This window comes from Salminus brasiliensis, chromosome 14 (assembly GCF_030463535.1).
Source record: "Salminus brasiliensis chromosome 14, fSalBra1.hap2, whole genome shotgun sequence".
In the NCBI taxonomy this organism is placed as follows: Eukaryota; Metazoa; Chordata; class Actinopteri; order Characiformes; family Bryconidae; genus Salminus; species Salminus brasiliensis.
This window is the reverse complement of record NC_132891.1, coordinates 7,199,400-7,216,121: the sequence shown is the minus strand read 5'-3', so window position 1 is coordinate 7,216,121 and position 16,722 is coordinate 7,199,400. Positions and strand designations below refer to the sequence as shown.

The window sequence follows — 16,722 nt, the reverse complement described above, 5'->3', positions numbered from 1 at the left end:
TGTGTGTTTCTGTGGGGCTGAGGAGTACGCTGTCTGAGACAGTGCTGATTAGGGCTATCAGTGCCAGACAAGCTCACCTTCAGATGTCTGTTTGATGGAACAGCTCTTACTTGACCTCTTACTAATTCACTGTCCACACACACACGCACACACACAAACAGCAGCTGCAATCTTCTTTCTTGTATTAAATTGAAGTTATGTTTGCACTGGAGCTACAAGACTTATGTTAATGTTTAAGGTGGCTGCTACTACCTGCCGTTGAACTTTTTTTTTTTTTTTTGCAGACAAAAATGACAGAAATTAGTGGACATGGCATAAGTTAAATTCATGAGAACTTGTAATGGTGCAGTTTTAGAGGGACCTGACTTCTTATGGGATCTGGGGCCCGATTCATAAAGCTTTACCAAGACAAATCTTAAGATGAACACTAAACCCAAATGGTTTTATAAATATGAAACCAACAAGTTTTTGTTTTCTTAAAACCCTCTCGTGTAGTTTTGCTGACTATTCTGACATTCACCAACGCAAGATATTGGTGGATCTTTTTATAGGCAATTCTTGAAAAACTTAAGAAGCTAAAAAAATTTCCTTAAGAAAGGTTTAATTATTTGAATTGATTCATTTGTAATATAATTTATTTAATATTTTAGACATTCTTTATGGTTTTCTTGCGTAGACCTGCATAGAGCTGCATATCACAGCTCATAAATAACGATACACAGTTGCAATTTTCTTTATTCAGTTAAATCTGTTAAAAACAGAGGGAATATTTTATTAAACAGTAAATTTCATTAAACAACTAGAAGTGACATCGAAGTGAACTGTTAAAATTCATAAATCAGAATGTGTGACAACTGTCTTTTTTTAGATTCCAAACTAGAAGCTCTGCAAATGTAGCGGAAAAGGAGAAAACACACAGGATAATTGATCGTAATCCTTTATTACCTGTGTAAGTCTCGTAGCTCCAGAATGAAGTAAAGACACAAAAAAGGTGGGGAATAAATTGGGCTTATGGGCTAGAGGGCTATAAAGACCCCCAGCATTGAGCTGTGGAGCAGTGGAAGAACTGTGCTCTCTGGAATGATGGTTGGTGCTCCAACCAGTACTTTTGGGATGGGGGGGGGAGTGTGACCATCCAATATCCTGACCTCATTAACGCCTTGTCCCTGAATGCAATCTAATCCTCACAGCAATGCTCCTCCAAAATCTAGTAGAAAGCCTTATTCTCCGGACAGTAGAGACAGTTACTCCAACAAAAGCAGGATCAACTCTTGTGTCCCAATACTTTTGTCCATATAGTGTACATCATGTTAACTCATTTTACTGTATTATTATACAGTACATATACAGCCCTCCTTCATTTTTTGTTCTTTTTCTTTGTGTGTGTGTGTGTGTGTGTGTGTGTGTGTGTGTGTGTGTGTGTGTGTGCGCGCATGTACTTCCTCCTCATGCTCTTGGGTTTTTCCAGTTACCCGGAGGCCTGATGGGGCAGGAAGCTTCACAAGCTTACCATTTCCTCTGCTACTGGCTCTGCTTGCACTGTGTGTGTGTGTGTGTGTGTGTGTGTGTGTGTGTGTGTGTGTGTGTGTGTGTGTGTGTGTGTGTGTGTGATGGGCAGCCTCACTGAGGCGCACACACACGCAGTACACCTTGATGGACACATTGGCGAAACGTGTTTAATGCCACAGTGGCACAGATCATGTTCTGATGGTGAACCTGTCAACAGTAACACAGATATACACACACACCTGCAGGTGTGTGTGTGTGTGTTTGTTTGTGTGTGTGTGAATTAGTGTTGTGTGTAGCTGTTGGCTCTTTGAGCTTTGTGTGTGTGTTTGTAGAGCTGCTGTGTTTGATTTGGGTAGAAGGCCAGATTTCACATTTGGCTATTGCTGCGTGTGTGCGGGCCAGTTGGCCCCGGCTGTCATCCAATCAGCACATTCCGCTTCATGAATACACTGGGGCCGTTTTTGGCAGGCTCGGCAGGGTGGGGGAACGTTCATATCCTGTCCACTGACCCTTACACACACACACACACACACACACACATACACACACACACACACACACACACACACACACACACAAACGTACGTCATGGTTTTGTCCTCCGAACATCATTGGTCTTTACAAAAATTGTTGCACTACATTTCCCATGGTTCCACAGTCACACCCAGCATCCTTCAACAAAGTGTCAGACAGGTGCTCTGCAGTTAACAGGAAGTGTGAGAGGCTCTGTGGTGACAGACTGTGTGTGTGTGTGTGTGTGACTGGACTGTGGACACAAAGATGCCTCAGTGCTGGTGGGGCAGTGCCAGTGTGTGCGCGGCAGGCTGCTGCTGTAGTTGTTGTGTGAGCACAGACCCTGCTGTGTGTGTGTGTGTGTGTGTGTGTGTGTGCTGTGTGTATTGACCGTTCAAGATGACATCAGTTCCTAGCAGTAAAGAACCCTTACACACTGCTCCACACACTTTGCTGAAATGCTCCATATGCCCTACACTCCACAGCAGCTTTAGACACTTTGTTTGTTTGTTTGTTTGTTTGTTTGTTTGTTTGTTTGTTTGTTTTGTACTCTTGTTCTCTGTGATCATCCAGCATTCTGATCTCACTAATGCTTTTTAATTGCAATCAAATCCTCACAGCAATACTCCTCCTACTGTGTGTGTGTGTGTGTGTGTGTGTGTGTGTGTGTGTGTGTGTGTGCGTGTGTGTAGCAGGCAGTGAGGGGGCAGTTGAGTACTGGTTTGCAGTAGCTGTGGTTAAGCAGCAGTAGTTAGTCTATTATCACTCCTATGTTATTTGAGAGCTCAGGCTGTTCACTTGTTTATGCTCATGCCAATAAAGTTTTATTGGCTAGAGTGAAAGGAGAGAGAGTGTGTGTGTGTGTGTGTGTGTGTGTGTGTGTGTGTGTGTGTGTGTGTGTGTGTGTGTGTGGAGAGAGAAAAGATGGCAGGCAGGGACTGCTGTATTTCTAGGCCACATTCTCAGGCGCGGAGGGTAACCAGGCGTGAACTCCAGACTCAATGCCGACCGTCTTTCTGAACAGAGACCCGGAGAGCGAGGGAGAGGGAGGCTATTCTCTCTCTCTGACTCCCTCGCTCGCTCTCCCTCTCTCTTTTGCTTTCACCCCGTTCTCTCCCCGCCTCTCCTTTCATTCTCCTTTTCTTTCTGTTTTCCCCCTCTGAGTAAATCTCTCTCAGGCTCTCAACAGGCTCTCTTGGTTCCTCCGAGGCTCTCTCTGTTTCGGGCTGCTTTTTGTTTGTGGAGTTCATGTCGAGGTGCATGTTGATCTTTTTCGGCGAGGAAGGCCCAAAGCAAACATGAGCGTGAGGGTTAATCTTATCACCTGCAGCTGCTGGGCCTCTCCCTGTGTGGAAAAGACTAACAGGGTGGACAGCATGGTCATGAAACTGAGCAGACCTCCAGCTCCGGGGTATGGCTCTGATTGTGCTCTGGAGCCGGCTGTTTTCTCTGGCTCTGTCCGCTCCAGCTGTGGGCAACACAGTGATCTCAGTTTGTATTGATTAGGTTAGGTTGGAATGGGGTGACAAGTTTAGGGAATTAAACTTCAGTAAACTTCAGTTCCTGACTCACATTCCTGCTTGGAGATGTGAGACGGAAGTGAGACGGGAAGATGGCAGATTTCATTTCTGATAGCGATACCAGATTTTCAAGTATCTTCCGATACAGAGTACCGATACAACTCTGACTTAGATACTCGATAGATGCTCTAAATCCTGATACTCATAGTGTTACCATTTTTTATATTTTATCCCAAATGAAATATAATAAGCTATAAAGAAAAGCTGAATGACTGGTTGAGTAACTGCACGTTTGAAAAGTTTGTAAAAATTGCCGCAGTATAGAAACACGTGCAGGTAGGAAAGCGTAATCTTGCTAAGCTTCACCAAACAACTTTTCTAACTGGTGTTCAAATTCACCTTTTACAGCAGTGAAAAAACACCAGTTTAGAAACCAATAGTGATTCTGCAGCAATTCCACACTCAGATACACGTCTAAAAGTCAATGTTTAAACAACCCTAAACTCAACTTTTGCTTTCAGAACCAAAAAAAGACACCACATCAACAAAGAAATGATTTTCCAACAAAGTACAGTTAATAAATAAGAAATGTATATTAAAAAGAAATAAATGAAAATAGGGCTTAATGGTATTTGTATTCATGGTATTCTCTATACTGATACAGTGTGGAAGTGCCAGTATCTGTGCTGATTTCGGTGCAACACTAGTGATGTTTTGTTCCTCTGATGATTATTAAAGGTGAACCACTGACCTACATGCAAATGTTAACCATTACTGCGTCTGTTTCCTGCATTGTAACCATTACTCACTTCTGTGCTGTGCAGTCTCTAGAGTAAGACAGATTTAGCACACATACTCCTTGTTGCATTTTGTTAAACTAAGCTTTTCATTCAACTAAAGCTGGTTATTGTGTTTATTACGTTTTTTTTAGCTTTTTACTCTGCGATTAGGATTCTGATATCTGTTTTCAGCCTCTATATATTTACAAGCTCGAGCCACGACTGGGGAAGCAGCTGCCCCACTTGCTCAGTCATCCCTCCCTTCAGGCACCCGTCGCCTTACAGCCTCGTTCTGCGTCCACCCTGCACCCAGCTGCTAAATTCCACGGTGAAGCGGGGAGCCGCCGACCGTCGTACGGGAGGGATGACTGGGTGCTAGCTCCCCAGGTTCAGCTTTAGCGTTTGCTCACCAGGTTGCTCAGACTCGAAGAGAGGGCGGAGCCATCTTATTCTTGTGATTGGTCAGGGATTTGCTGATGTAAGCCTGACCACTTTTTGGACCGCCCATTTTACATTGAGAGGTGAGCAATTCTAGTGAAATAAAGCAGACACTGGGAAGATGTTCACTAGGCATACTTAGTACATTTACACTGGGGGACCTGAGGAGCCAGATTAACTTCATTAGAAAGACAACTCAGATTTAGGTTCCCCAGGGCCTCACATAGCGTTGGGAGACGGCCCTCTGAATGGTAATGCTCCCATAGCAAAGTGCAAAGCAGAAAACCCTCTGATTGGCTCAGTTCGAACCTTCCCGCTCCTTACTGAACCCTGCCTCCACATGCTTGTTACCGATCCCCTAACATCCATGTTTTTAAATGTGCTGAGAGGGCGGGAGACCCACTGATATTTAGGGTGGATGTACTTTTTAAAGGACAGTGTATCATAAAGGATGGGAGGGACATTTGAAAAACCTTAAGTGCTTTGGGTCGGATGCTGGGGTTTGAGCTTTTTTGAGATGTGTGTTTCCACTGTCAAGCTGAAGCACAAGGAAGCCTGATGGCTTCCATTACCACTACAAAGACAAATATCCTATCTGTATTTATTAACCTTTACATCAGTGGGTGTGCTAGCAGTCAGGGTGTCTTTATTACTGTGGGGGGCTTTGCCAGTGGTTTTATGACTTGAGTAATGCAAAAAGCTAAAGAACACTGATGGATAAAGACATAAAAAAAAGAAAGATTGAGTGAATTTTGTCAAACTGGCTGTGGGATGCGATGCTGCAGTCGGAATACCCCCTTCAAGGTCAGAATACCCCCTTCAAGAGCACAGACTTGAACTTTGAACACTTCCTTTCTTTTCTACACTTCGCTAAATGATGATGATGATGATGATTATGATGATGATGATGAGGAGGTAGGGGCTGGTCACTTAGAACTGCACAAGCCATTTTAAGAGTTGGCTAGTCAGCTATTTTTAGTGTTGACATTAATAGAACAATAGTTTTAGGCCTGAATGGAGACGTGGAGACCACATTAGGAGCATAAGCCTGAACTTCAGACACTTGAGCAATAATACAGGAGAGGAAGTGCTGTGATGTGAGATACTGGCACTGGTGTAGTGTGGCTGTAGGGACGAGGCTTATTTACTGCTTATTTTAATCCAGTGGCTCCACACACTGCTCCACACACTGCTCCACACACTGCTCCACACACTGCTCCACACACTGCTCCACACACTGCTACACACATACTGCCAAAGCTGTTAAATATTAAGAACATACGTTTATGGTGCAGCATGTACCCTACTCGCCTTTTCCCTGGTGTATTTATCTCATAAGCTCTGGCGTCGTTGCTAGGTAAGGTATGTATGGAAGTAGTTCCCAAATTGTGGGGTCGAAACTAACTGTGGTAAAATTGCTCGTTTAGTGCACTACACTAAAGGGCGAGGAGGTATGGGGAAGTCTAGCTGTTCACTCGTAACTACATGTTATGAATGAAACCATTTGGGGAGTTGACTCGCCAGCTATTTTCAGTGTTGAAATTATGGGAAGTTTTAAAAAAGCCAGTGATTTGTCATGGAGAAAGTAAAGCTTGTTGTTTTTTTTTTTTTTTTGCCAGTCTCGTTAATGTGTTATAATTTGGATGGAAATCTAAATCATCAGTTTCAGCAGATAATGGACTGAAAATGCCAGTATATACCAGAAAGAAATAAGAATTGACTTACAAAAGTTTAAAATGACTGATGTCCTGATAAGATAAGGTCATATCACTCAGGCCCACTCCAAACCACCAAGCCCCCCCATCTCTGGAGCGTTCTCCTTATCTAGCCGAGTAGCAGTGAAGCCCAGAGGAGCTGCCTCTTTCCCACAGGCAAGACGTGTTTGTGTGGAGAAGCTGGTGTGTTTCTAGTGTGTGTGTGTGTGTGTGTGTGTTACCATGACTGAGACTCCACAGTGCTTGTTCTCTCCTCACTTCCCGTCCACCCTGTAGTCTGTTATTGTTGTGCTGCCCTGTGTGCTTGCACACGTGGGAAGAGGGGAAGGGTGTATGTTTTTGTGTGTGGAGGGGGGCTCTGCTGCTTATATTGGGTGTGGAGAATTAAAGCGTTACAGTTAGAGGGCTTTATTTTTTTTTTTTCAAACTGGTTTCTATGTGCCACACCTGTATCACGCTGTCAGTCACCACAGACCGGGCTTTCAGTGCGTCTCTCTGCTCTTAATAGAGCAGAAAAGCTGTTGACTCCAAACTCTTTTCTAATGGGAGCCAGTGGGTCGTTGTGGTTGAGATTTTTGCTCTTTTGTTCACAGGGAAACACATCGACGCTATTGTCCTTGGTAATCAACTGTACAGTGTGGCAGACAGAGATTAGGCTTAAAAAGGCTGGCTTATTTTAAAAGGGGCGGCAGGGTAAGGGGGGGCGGGTGTTGGAGCTTGTATGCATTGGGGGCCTCTTACAGTGGACTTTAGCCTGAGTGGTAATGGTGAGGTTTGGAGTGCTGGTCAAGGCCAAAAGCTGTTCGGAGTGAGGGAGAATAGAGGGAGGGAGAGAGAATGGAGGAGGGGAGGGGGCTGCATGTGATGCTGATTCACATGGCCGCCTTCTGCTTTTGTCGCTCTGTCCGACTGCTTTAGCCTTTAATACGGCCTCATCTTATGGAGGCAGTAGTGAGCACTGCAAGCTCCCGCTTAACCCGTCATTATCTTCTGCTGAAGTCTATCTGAGTCTGCGTGTAGCCACAAGATCGTGTTGAAGCGAAGATAGTAATTCCCTCACAACTCCATCTAAACAAGAACACACACACACACACGCAAAGTACTATGGAAATTACATGTTCCGTAGATTTCCTTGTGACACCAGGTTTCTCAGGAATTATGTGTCTAACAGATATGCTGATTTCTGTTTGTGTGTGTATTTACACACTGTATGTCCACATGTTTGTGGACACCCCTTCTAATGAATGCATTCCAACTACTGCAAGTTACACCCATTGCTTACATAGGTGTGCAAATGCGCATCCACGTACAGAGCTTGTCTGGTCCCCATTGAAAAGTACTGCCAATAGAATAGGACTCTCTGGAGCAGAAAAACAAGAGCCTTTTGGTACCAGGCCTAAAGCCAACCATGGCATAGAGGGGTATAAAGCCCCCCAGCACTGAGCTGTGGAGCTGTGGAGCAGTGGAACTGTGTTCCCTGGAATGATGGTTGCTGCTCCATCCAATACTTTTGGGATGAGGTGGGGTGGTGATCATCCAATAATCTCGCCTTACTAATGCTCGTCTCTGATTGCAATCAAAACCTCATAGCAGTTCACCAAAATCTAGTTGAAAACTCTAGTCCCTTTTCTTTCTTTTTTTATTTTTTATTTTTTTAAATACCCTTGATTTCGGGAGAAACAGTGAATGAGTAGATGTCCCAATACTTTTATCCATTTAGTGTACATGTGTGTGCCTGAATAAAGGAGGACTGTATACATGTCCATATACACCAAGTGTATGTAAAGTATCCAGACGCCCCATTTAATTACGGTGATTAGCATTTAGCTGACACTCTTATCCAGAGCGACTTACACTTGAATCATGCTACTTGAGTCAGTAGGAGAATGTAGTGTTGGGGCACTTGCCCAACGACTCTTATTGGTGTAGTGTGGCATAGTGTTGTTATCCACTACACTTACACCAACTGCTACACCACTGATTAGTAAATGCAGCAGCCCATTGCTGAAACTACGACCCTACGGCTCGAGTAACCTTCACAGAAATGCACTGCCAATGGAATTGGATGCCCGATCATGTCCAATCCCAGGTGTCAGCTAGATGGACATAAAGCCCCCCACCCCCACCCCCCTTTTGGGCTGTGGAGCAGTTCAACTACATTCTCTGGAGGGATGGAGCTTGAGCAATACCCTGCATGAGGTGGTGCCCACAAGCTTATTGGCATGAAAGTGCATGAAATGCAGGTTCAGGATGAAACTCTGAAACTCTATGAAAGATTGATCGGATTGGTTAGCTGCGCATAGCTATGGCCAAATCAGACGGGAAGTTTAAATCTTCTTTAATCTTCAGGACGTTTTTGACATGTAAGCACATGTAAGTCTTATCCAGGCTCACTAATGAAGGTAGATGAATATATAGCTTCATTGGAGTGAGCTGAGAAGAATGGAATGCCTCAGCATTGGTGAAATATCTGTCGGTGTGTGCTAGAACCAGAATTGGACCTCTCAAATCATTGATTCTGATTGTTATATTTAATTCTGATGCCAGACTTATAATTGATGATGATTTGATGCATTTTTCAGTTTTTGGCAATTATGTGTGTCTGTTTTACACCGACTCAGACGCTTGTTCTCTTTCTTCATAGGTGACATTACACAAAAGGGCTATGAGAAGAAAAGGTCCAAGCTGCTGGCCCCGTACATACCCCAGACCCAAAGTAAGAGCTCTCTCTTCTCTCTCCTTCTTTCTCTCTGTCCAGTCTACTCCTGCCACACGTTGGCTGATCAGTGAGTCATGCATCAGGCCTGTGGAGAGGTGGCAACAGTGTTGCACTCCTCCAGAACTACACTATGAATCCTACAGTAACACGTGAGTTCAGTTCTGTGGGGTTTGTTCAGGAATGGATAGTTCCTGAACTAGTTCACTCGGTTTGTCCTTTTCTAACAGTTCTAACAGTAGGTGTGTGTCTGAGGTTCACTTGCAAATGTGTGTTAAAGTTCCTCCATAATTCCTCAGGCTGTAACTGATGTTGGGGAGGCAGTTTATTGCTTTCTTGGGTGCAATCTCACGCCCCGTGCCTGAAGATATGCAGCTCCCTCCTGCCCTCTAGTGTTGGGAGATTACACTGCATCTGCTGGGCATGCACAGACATGACTGGTGTCTAGCAGTTTTCTGCTTATTAATAGAAATTCATAATTACATTATCTTACCAGACTTAAATCATATTTATATTATTAATTATTTTGCCATTGGACCGATGTTTAGATTTGACAGATATTTTCATTTTTAATTTCCAAATTTGTTTAACATATGACTTCTCTATGATTTCTTTCTTTTTTAGAATTGTAAATGACAGCATACAATACAATAACTTTATTTTCTCGTAATACATTTACATTTTAATTAAAACTAAATATTTATTATTATATACAATATATATAAAAGTGTGTGTGAATGTCATTAAATTGACATTTGAAGCTTGTAAAAGACTTTCTATACTCTCTATTTTATTGAAAGCATCTAGTAAACCTGCAGATGTATGAGTAGTAGCTTTAAACGGCTTCCGGACGTATTGTAAATAATGGCTGATGCACATTCCTAAATACACCAGTGATCCAACCAGACACACCAAGTCCAAAAATTTTCAACTACAGCTGAGAAGCTCTGCTCATCATATGTGATTTTTAATGGGGCGACCAATAATATGAGAGTGAACGCAGAGCTGAATGGCAGGACAGATTTACTCATCTGTGATTAAAAATGCTAAAGCGGTCGGTGCATCTCCATTTCTTTTTAAGGTTTTACTTTTTATATCTTCCCATTGTTCTCTGTTGGTTTCATCACATGTTGATTTACACACCCCTGACTCTTTTCCTGCCACTAACATACCATCTGCACACACACACACACACGCACACACATTAATGTGGCCCTTGCCGGACTCCAGCAGGAAGCAGAAGCAGTGGAGGAAGTGAGAGAGATGAACTTGCTGTGTTTGGGTCACTTTTGTGCCACTGAGTCATTTCTGGCACTGGCACACGCACTGACTGACTCACTCACACAGGAAGTGCTACAGGTGTCATCTGCACATTTGCACCGTAGTCAGCACTCGCTGTAAGGGACTCAATTAGATGTGCTATGCGAACGCTTTAAATGGTTCTGAAAGTCATGTGCCATGTTTGTGCTGTAGGGCATGTTTAAAGGGGACGTCTGCCTTAATGTCATCTGCTTCATGGCCTTCAAAGCTGCCATTTCAGGGCTTTGAAGCTGAAAGCCCACCCCTCGCTGTGTCTCCCTTCTCTCATAATCCCTCTGAGGGGATTCCTGTGAGCTTGTGGTGCGTGTGTGTCTGCTCTGGGGCGTTTAAGTGCCCTTAAGCATATGTCACGTCTCTGAATGTAACGTGAAGCAGGAGTTAGGTGTGTGACTTGTGGGTTTTGTAGTTCACAGTCCGTAGAGTAATCTTGTTAAGCTGTGTATGGTGTTTGCACTCAGTCTGTGGGTCTGTTTTTGTCTTGGTGTAGATGTGGACCCAGGTCTACAGAGTATCCAGTTAGCTCCAGGTCCCGGAGCTGACTCTTCACCCAGTCCTGATGCTGGACCTTCAGCCTCCACTCGCCAGCACCGCTCACACCGTAGTGGGGGAGCCCGTGATGACCGCTACAGATCAGGTACCATCCTCACCACCATTTCACTAGGTCAGAGGATCTTTCAGACAAGACACAAGGCTGGTCATGTGAATACTAGGCCTTCAACTGTTCGTTATTACTGTCAGTTACATTAATAGTTCTACATTCACATGTTATTCAGTGGTTTCTCAACTGTTTCTCTCAATTTGTTACCCCACCACCATTCAGAGGCCTATCTGTATGTCAAACAATTTATGATTGCAACAAAACCCTAGCACTCCCTGTGCCGTATTCCATTCTGTTGATCTTTGTTTCCTTTCGTTCACTCTCAGATATCCACACAGAGGCAGTGCAGGCAGCTCTGGCCAAGCATAAAGAGGAGAAAATGGCACTGCCCATGCCCACTAAGCGCCGTTCAGCCTTCGTGCAGTCCCCCATGGATAACTGCACTCCTCCTGGTGAGTCCTGCTTCCATGCCCACTGGCCTTCTGCTGCCCCTTCTGTCCACAACACCATGACCGGGGCCAAAGAACACTGACATACCAGTCAGAGCTGCTCTATATATAAAAGAACTTCACATATTAGGCAGTTTGTTCTAAAATTCATTTTTTTTGGCTATGGCTTTTAAAACACTACACCATCCACCACCCACACCCCCTTACATGCCGTCCACACGATCTTGGGTAATAATTATGTCATTATTATTATGTAATTTTGTGTGTGTGTGTGTGTGTGTGTGTGTGTGTGTGTGTGTGTGTGTGTGTGTGTGACCAGACACGTCATCAGCCTCTGAGGATGAAGGCTCCTTGCGCAGGCGTCAGGCAGCAGTCAGTGCAGCGCTGGTTCAGAGTCTACAGAATTCAGAGTTCTGGATCAACCGTTCCATCCAGGGCTCCTCAACCTCCTCCTCAGCCTCATCCACCCTTTCACATGGAGAAAACAGCAAGAGCCACAACCACGTCCAGTCCCAGAACCAGAGCAATGCACTGGCAGACGTCCTAGCACACACTCGCATAGGTACATGAACACACACCCTCTTAAAATGCAGCTTATGTAGCTGTCCACACAGTTCACAAGATAACCTGTGTCCAGTCTCAGTCTTGAGGATTTCTCACATAAGCTGACTTTCCTATTCCCTATTTGACCAAAATTCAATTCTTCACTCTTAGAACTACATTGCTGTCATATTTAACATCAGTTTGATGGGCTCTACAATAGAACCCTGATGGACTCCACAAAATGTGCAATGAACGGTCCAACGGTTCCCGAATATATTATCAAAAATTTCTGCATTAGGAAAAAAAAGGACAGAATAATATACCTGGAGTTTAAGGGATTAAACACAATTTGCTGAATCTGGTAATTTAGTTGGGAAATCACCAGATGATGTAATATTCCCCAGTATGACGTTATGAATTAAATGAAAATGTGGAATATTAAGTCTTCATTTACGGTCTAGACATCACTCAATTTTCTCCCTGTGCAGAGAGCAGCAATGTGCCTCCTGATGTGACGTCCACAGTGCCTCAGGAGAGAAACTCTCGAGTGGAGACGGGCCCCAGTCCGGTAGTTCGGGGCATGAGCCGCGGCCAGAGCCGCTCCAGCATGATGGAGACCGCAGACGGTAACGCGAGCGCTTCCACATTTACACTGCAGTAGTCTTGTAGCTGTAAACAGTGAAGGTTACCAAGCTTGCTATGATATTGTAGATGTTTGGCAGCTCATCATACGCATACATATTATCAGTTCATATGAGAAGGCCTCTCTGGTCAGTTTAACTTTGTGATGGCCTGGCACTCACATGACCGCCTTCAAAGACTCTTTTTCTGACGTGATGTAAATGACCACCTTTGCTTGTTTCTAGAACCAACAGTTGTCTCTCTATCTACATTCTAGTAGAACATAAATATATATATATATATATGATAAAGGTTGCCTTTAGTACTAGAAGATCCTGGCTGACTGAAAATCATCACAGACACAGCTACAGTTTCCGTTTACACTACAGTTTACACTGCATTTTATAGACATTTACGCTACAGTTTACACTGCATTTATACAGACATTTACACTGCATTTTACACTGCATTTTTATACAGACATTTACACTGCAGTTTACACTGCACTTTTATACAGACATTTACACTGCACTTTTATACAGACATTTACGCTGCAGTTTACACTGCATTTTTATACAGACATTTACACTGCATTTTACACTGCACTTTTATACAGACATTTACACTGCATTTTACACTGCACTTTTATACAGACATTTACACTGCACTTTTATACAGACATTTACGCTGCAGTTTACACTGCATTTTTATACAGACATTTACACTGCAGTTTACACTGCACTTTTATACAGACATTTACACTGCATTTTACATTGCACTTTTATACAGACATTTACGCTGCAGTTTACACTGCTATGCAGTCATTTTAAACAACAGTTTACACTGCATTTTAGACAGACATTTACGCTACAGTTTAGTTAACTCAGACATTTAGACTGCAGTATACAACTCTGTTTACAGAGCTATTTACACTGCAGGTGACAGCTGTTTACACAGCCAGTTACAATTTTAGCTATGCCGCCATTTACTCTGCTGTTTGCACAGCCGTTAATGTTGTAGATGATTGCACTGTTGAAGCCCTTCGTTGTTGTTTTTTTTATTATTATTATTTATTTCTGCTTTATCATTTTGATTTTCTATTTTTTTCTAAAATGCTGATAGTAATGTGACTAATGCTGCTCTCCGTTGTGGACCAAGTGTAACATTTTAACCCATGTTTTGCTCTCTCTTTGTCCGTCATGGGGTTGCTTGTCTGACTGTAGGAAAAGGTATTGTAGCAAGAGGAAGAAAGCCGTTTAGTGCAGTGACCCCTGTCATTTTTCCTCCTTATCCTGAGCGTGTTTGTGTTTGACTGGTTTTATGCGTTGATTTGTGACGAGCCTCTGTGTTTCTGTAGTAGATATCTGTTTTCTAGAAAATGTGATATTGGTGGTGTTTTTTTCCCTTCCTGTGCATGCGCTGATCCGTGTCTAGCTAGTGCTGTCCTTTCCAGACACCAAGGTTGATATCTGTGTGTGTGTTTGTGTGTGTGTGTGAATGTCATTAGGAGTGCCAGTGCATAGCAGAGTCTCCACCAAGATCCAGCAGCTTCTTAACACGTTGAAGAGACCCAAGCGGCCCCCGCTGACTGATTTTTTCCTGGATGATGCTGAGCAGATTGTGGAAGGTAGAAAAGTATTTAACTATTGTTTAAGCTTATTTTACACCATTCAAATAAATCTGGAAGTGCTATACTTGATAGTATCTTAAGTAACTCTAGCCTGAGAGAGGTTTCTCATGTAGGACTCCAAGCAATCTGGATAAGGGCTTTTGCTAAATGCAGCATTAAGAACCTTGGATAATGTAAAGCTGGTCTTAGTTCTTACAGCAGCAGTAGGTGCCCTGATCGTTGTTTAATAAAGTCTAGTATAAAAACAGGCCGACTGAAGTCTGCTCTTGGCCCATGTATTTGACAGTGCCCCAGCCTGATCCCAACACGCCACGACCAGAGGGTCGACAGATCATTCCAGTAAAGGGGGAGCCTCTGGGCGTGGTCAGTAACTGGCCCCCAGCCCTGCAAGCAGCCTTGGCTCGCTGGGGGGCCACGCAGGCCAAAAGCCCTGCTCTCACTGCTCTGGATATCACTGGCAAACCCCTGTATACCCTCACTTACGGTGAGTTCCACAATATTGACTTGAGTGTAGAGATGCATTGTGCTCTCTTTCTTGGTTCTCATGTCCGTCCTGTCTTCTGCAGGTAAACTGTGGAGCCGCAGTCTTAAGCTGGCGTACACTCTCTTAAACAAACTGGGCACCAAAACTGAGCCAGTGCTCAAACCTGGAGATCGGGTAAGAGATGAAAAAGGGCCATTGTAAGATGATACATGTGAAAATACAAATGAAAGCAAGACTGCCAGTAGTCATCCCTTCTCCTGGTTGTGTTTGTCCTTTAGGTGGCGCTAGTCTATCCCAACAGTGACCCTGGAATGTTCTGGGTGGCGTTCTACGGCTGTCTGCTTGCTGAAGTCATTCCTGTTCCAATAGAGGTGCCTCTCTCTCAGAAGGTATGTGAACGCTAGTGTATTTGTTGGAATATGGAGTCTAATCAGTTCTTACATTGGCATGCACACCGTAGCCATAAAAGAGCCATGAAAGGTCATTTCGATTTTTTTTTTTTTACCATTACTTTAGTCCAGTTTGGGTATTTTTCTGCCTTTCGACATCATTTGCTGTCTGAAGTCTGAAGCTGAAGCTCACAAAGAAACTGTACTTTTTGCATGGTCATATCCTGTATAGCAGTCTTACACTGTTATTGCGCAATTTGACATGCATTGAGCAATATGATGGTCAAACACTCAGCCTTATCCACATTTTCAGGATGCAGGAAGTCAGCAGATTGGCTTTTTACTGGGTAGCTGTGGGGTCAGCCTGGCTCTCACCAGTGAAGTGTGTCTTAAAGGACTACCAAAGACGCCCAGTGGAGAAATACTCCAGTTCAAAGGTTGGTACTCAACAGTGTGGCCATCTGGCTAACTCACCCACTCCGTTCGGTTGCCAGTCTTGCTGAAACACAGGTGTGTTTTGATACAGCATAAGTTTGTTTGTGTGCTGATGCATGTGTTCTCACAGGATGGCCTCGGCTTAGATGGGTGGTCACCGACACTAAGTACCTTACAAAGCCTTCTAAGGACTGGCAGCCACACATACCCACTGCTAACACTGACACGGCATATATCGAGGTGAGGCGCTGTGTGCGGGTTTGTGTACCTGGATGTGTGTGTGTGTGTGTGTGTGTGTGTGTGTGTGTGTGAGAGATCTTTTTTTATTCTGCTTTTTACACCTCTCTAATGGTGTGATACATGTTTTTTTTTAGTACAAGGCCAGCAAAGAAGGCACAGTGATGGGGGTGGCTGTGTCTAAAATCTCAATGCTGACACACTGCCAGGCTCTCACTCAGGCGTGTAATTACTGTGAAGGTGAGTCACTCTATAGCACTCCATCATCCTCCCTGACACCAACCTGAGGAAAAAAAGCCTTTTATTAAAATGTATACTTTGGGCACTCTCGCTGCTGATGTAGCATACATTCTGCAAAATTGTTGCCATTTCCACGTAGTAACATTTTAATTGAGCAAACACTTTTATATTTTTCAAGATCCACTGCGTACAATATACGTTTGTCCTATACGTTAATATAGAACAATATACGTTTTCCCACCTCAGGCATAAAATTCTTATTAATATTATTCTTTGAATTCAGACATGAGAGCAATATTTAAAATAAAACATAATGGGGTGATAAATTTCATCATAAAATGGTGACCGTTTATAATGTGGTCACATTCCTGACCAAGCACACGATAACCACTCTTTGTGTTAATTAAAAATTAACTTTATTTTTTCATTTATTAAAAAAATGTTTTTTACTGTCTTTTTTTGCATGAGGTTGAGCTCAAATTCTGTCACTTCCTTTTTGTGATGTCATTTAAGCAACAATACGTTATTTATTGACATTGCTGTGACATTATTGAAGTTGTTGTGACGGGGTGGTAAGTCAAACTGA

At 43.4% G+C, this 16,722-nt stretch overlaps 1 protein-coding gene across 2 annotated transcripts in view; it reads left to right on the top strand.

The window, feature by feature from the left end:
* Nucleotides 1-16,722, top strand: part of dip2ba (disco-interacting protein 2 homolog Ba) — a 65,632-nt gene that overhangs the window by 33,894 nt on the left and 15,016 nt on the right. For both annotated transcript variants that reach the window (XM_072696018.1, XM_072696017.1), the window contains exons 2-13: nt 9,119-9,190; nt 10,998-11,144; nt 11,435-11,560; nt 11,877-12,119; nt 12,589-12,726; nt 14,229-14,348; nt 14,638-14,835; nt 14,918-15,009; nt 15,114-15,224; nt 15,538-15,661; nt 15,790-15,899; nt 16,034-16,136. In XM_072696018.1, the coding sequence (XP_072552119.1) occupies nt 9,119-9,190; nt 10,998-11,144; nt 11,435-11,560; nt 11,877-12,119; nt 12,589-12,726; nt 14,229-14,348; nt 14,638-14,835; nt 14,918-15,009; nt 15,114-15,224; nt 15,538-15,661; nt 15,790-15,899; nt 16,034-16,136 (1,584 nt within the window). The remainder of the gene's footprint in view (nt 1-9,118; nt 9,191-10,997; nt 11,145-11,434; nt 11,561-11,876; nt 12,120-12,588; nt 12,727-14,228; nt 14,349-14,637; nt 14,836-14,917; nt 15,010-15,113; nt 15,225-15,537; nt 15,662-15,789; nt 15,900-16,033; nt 16,137-16,722) is intronic.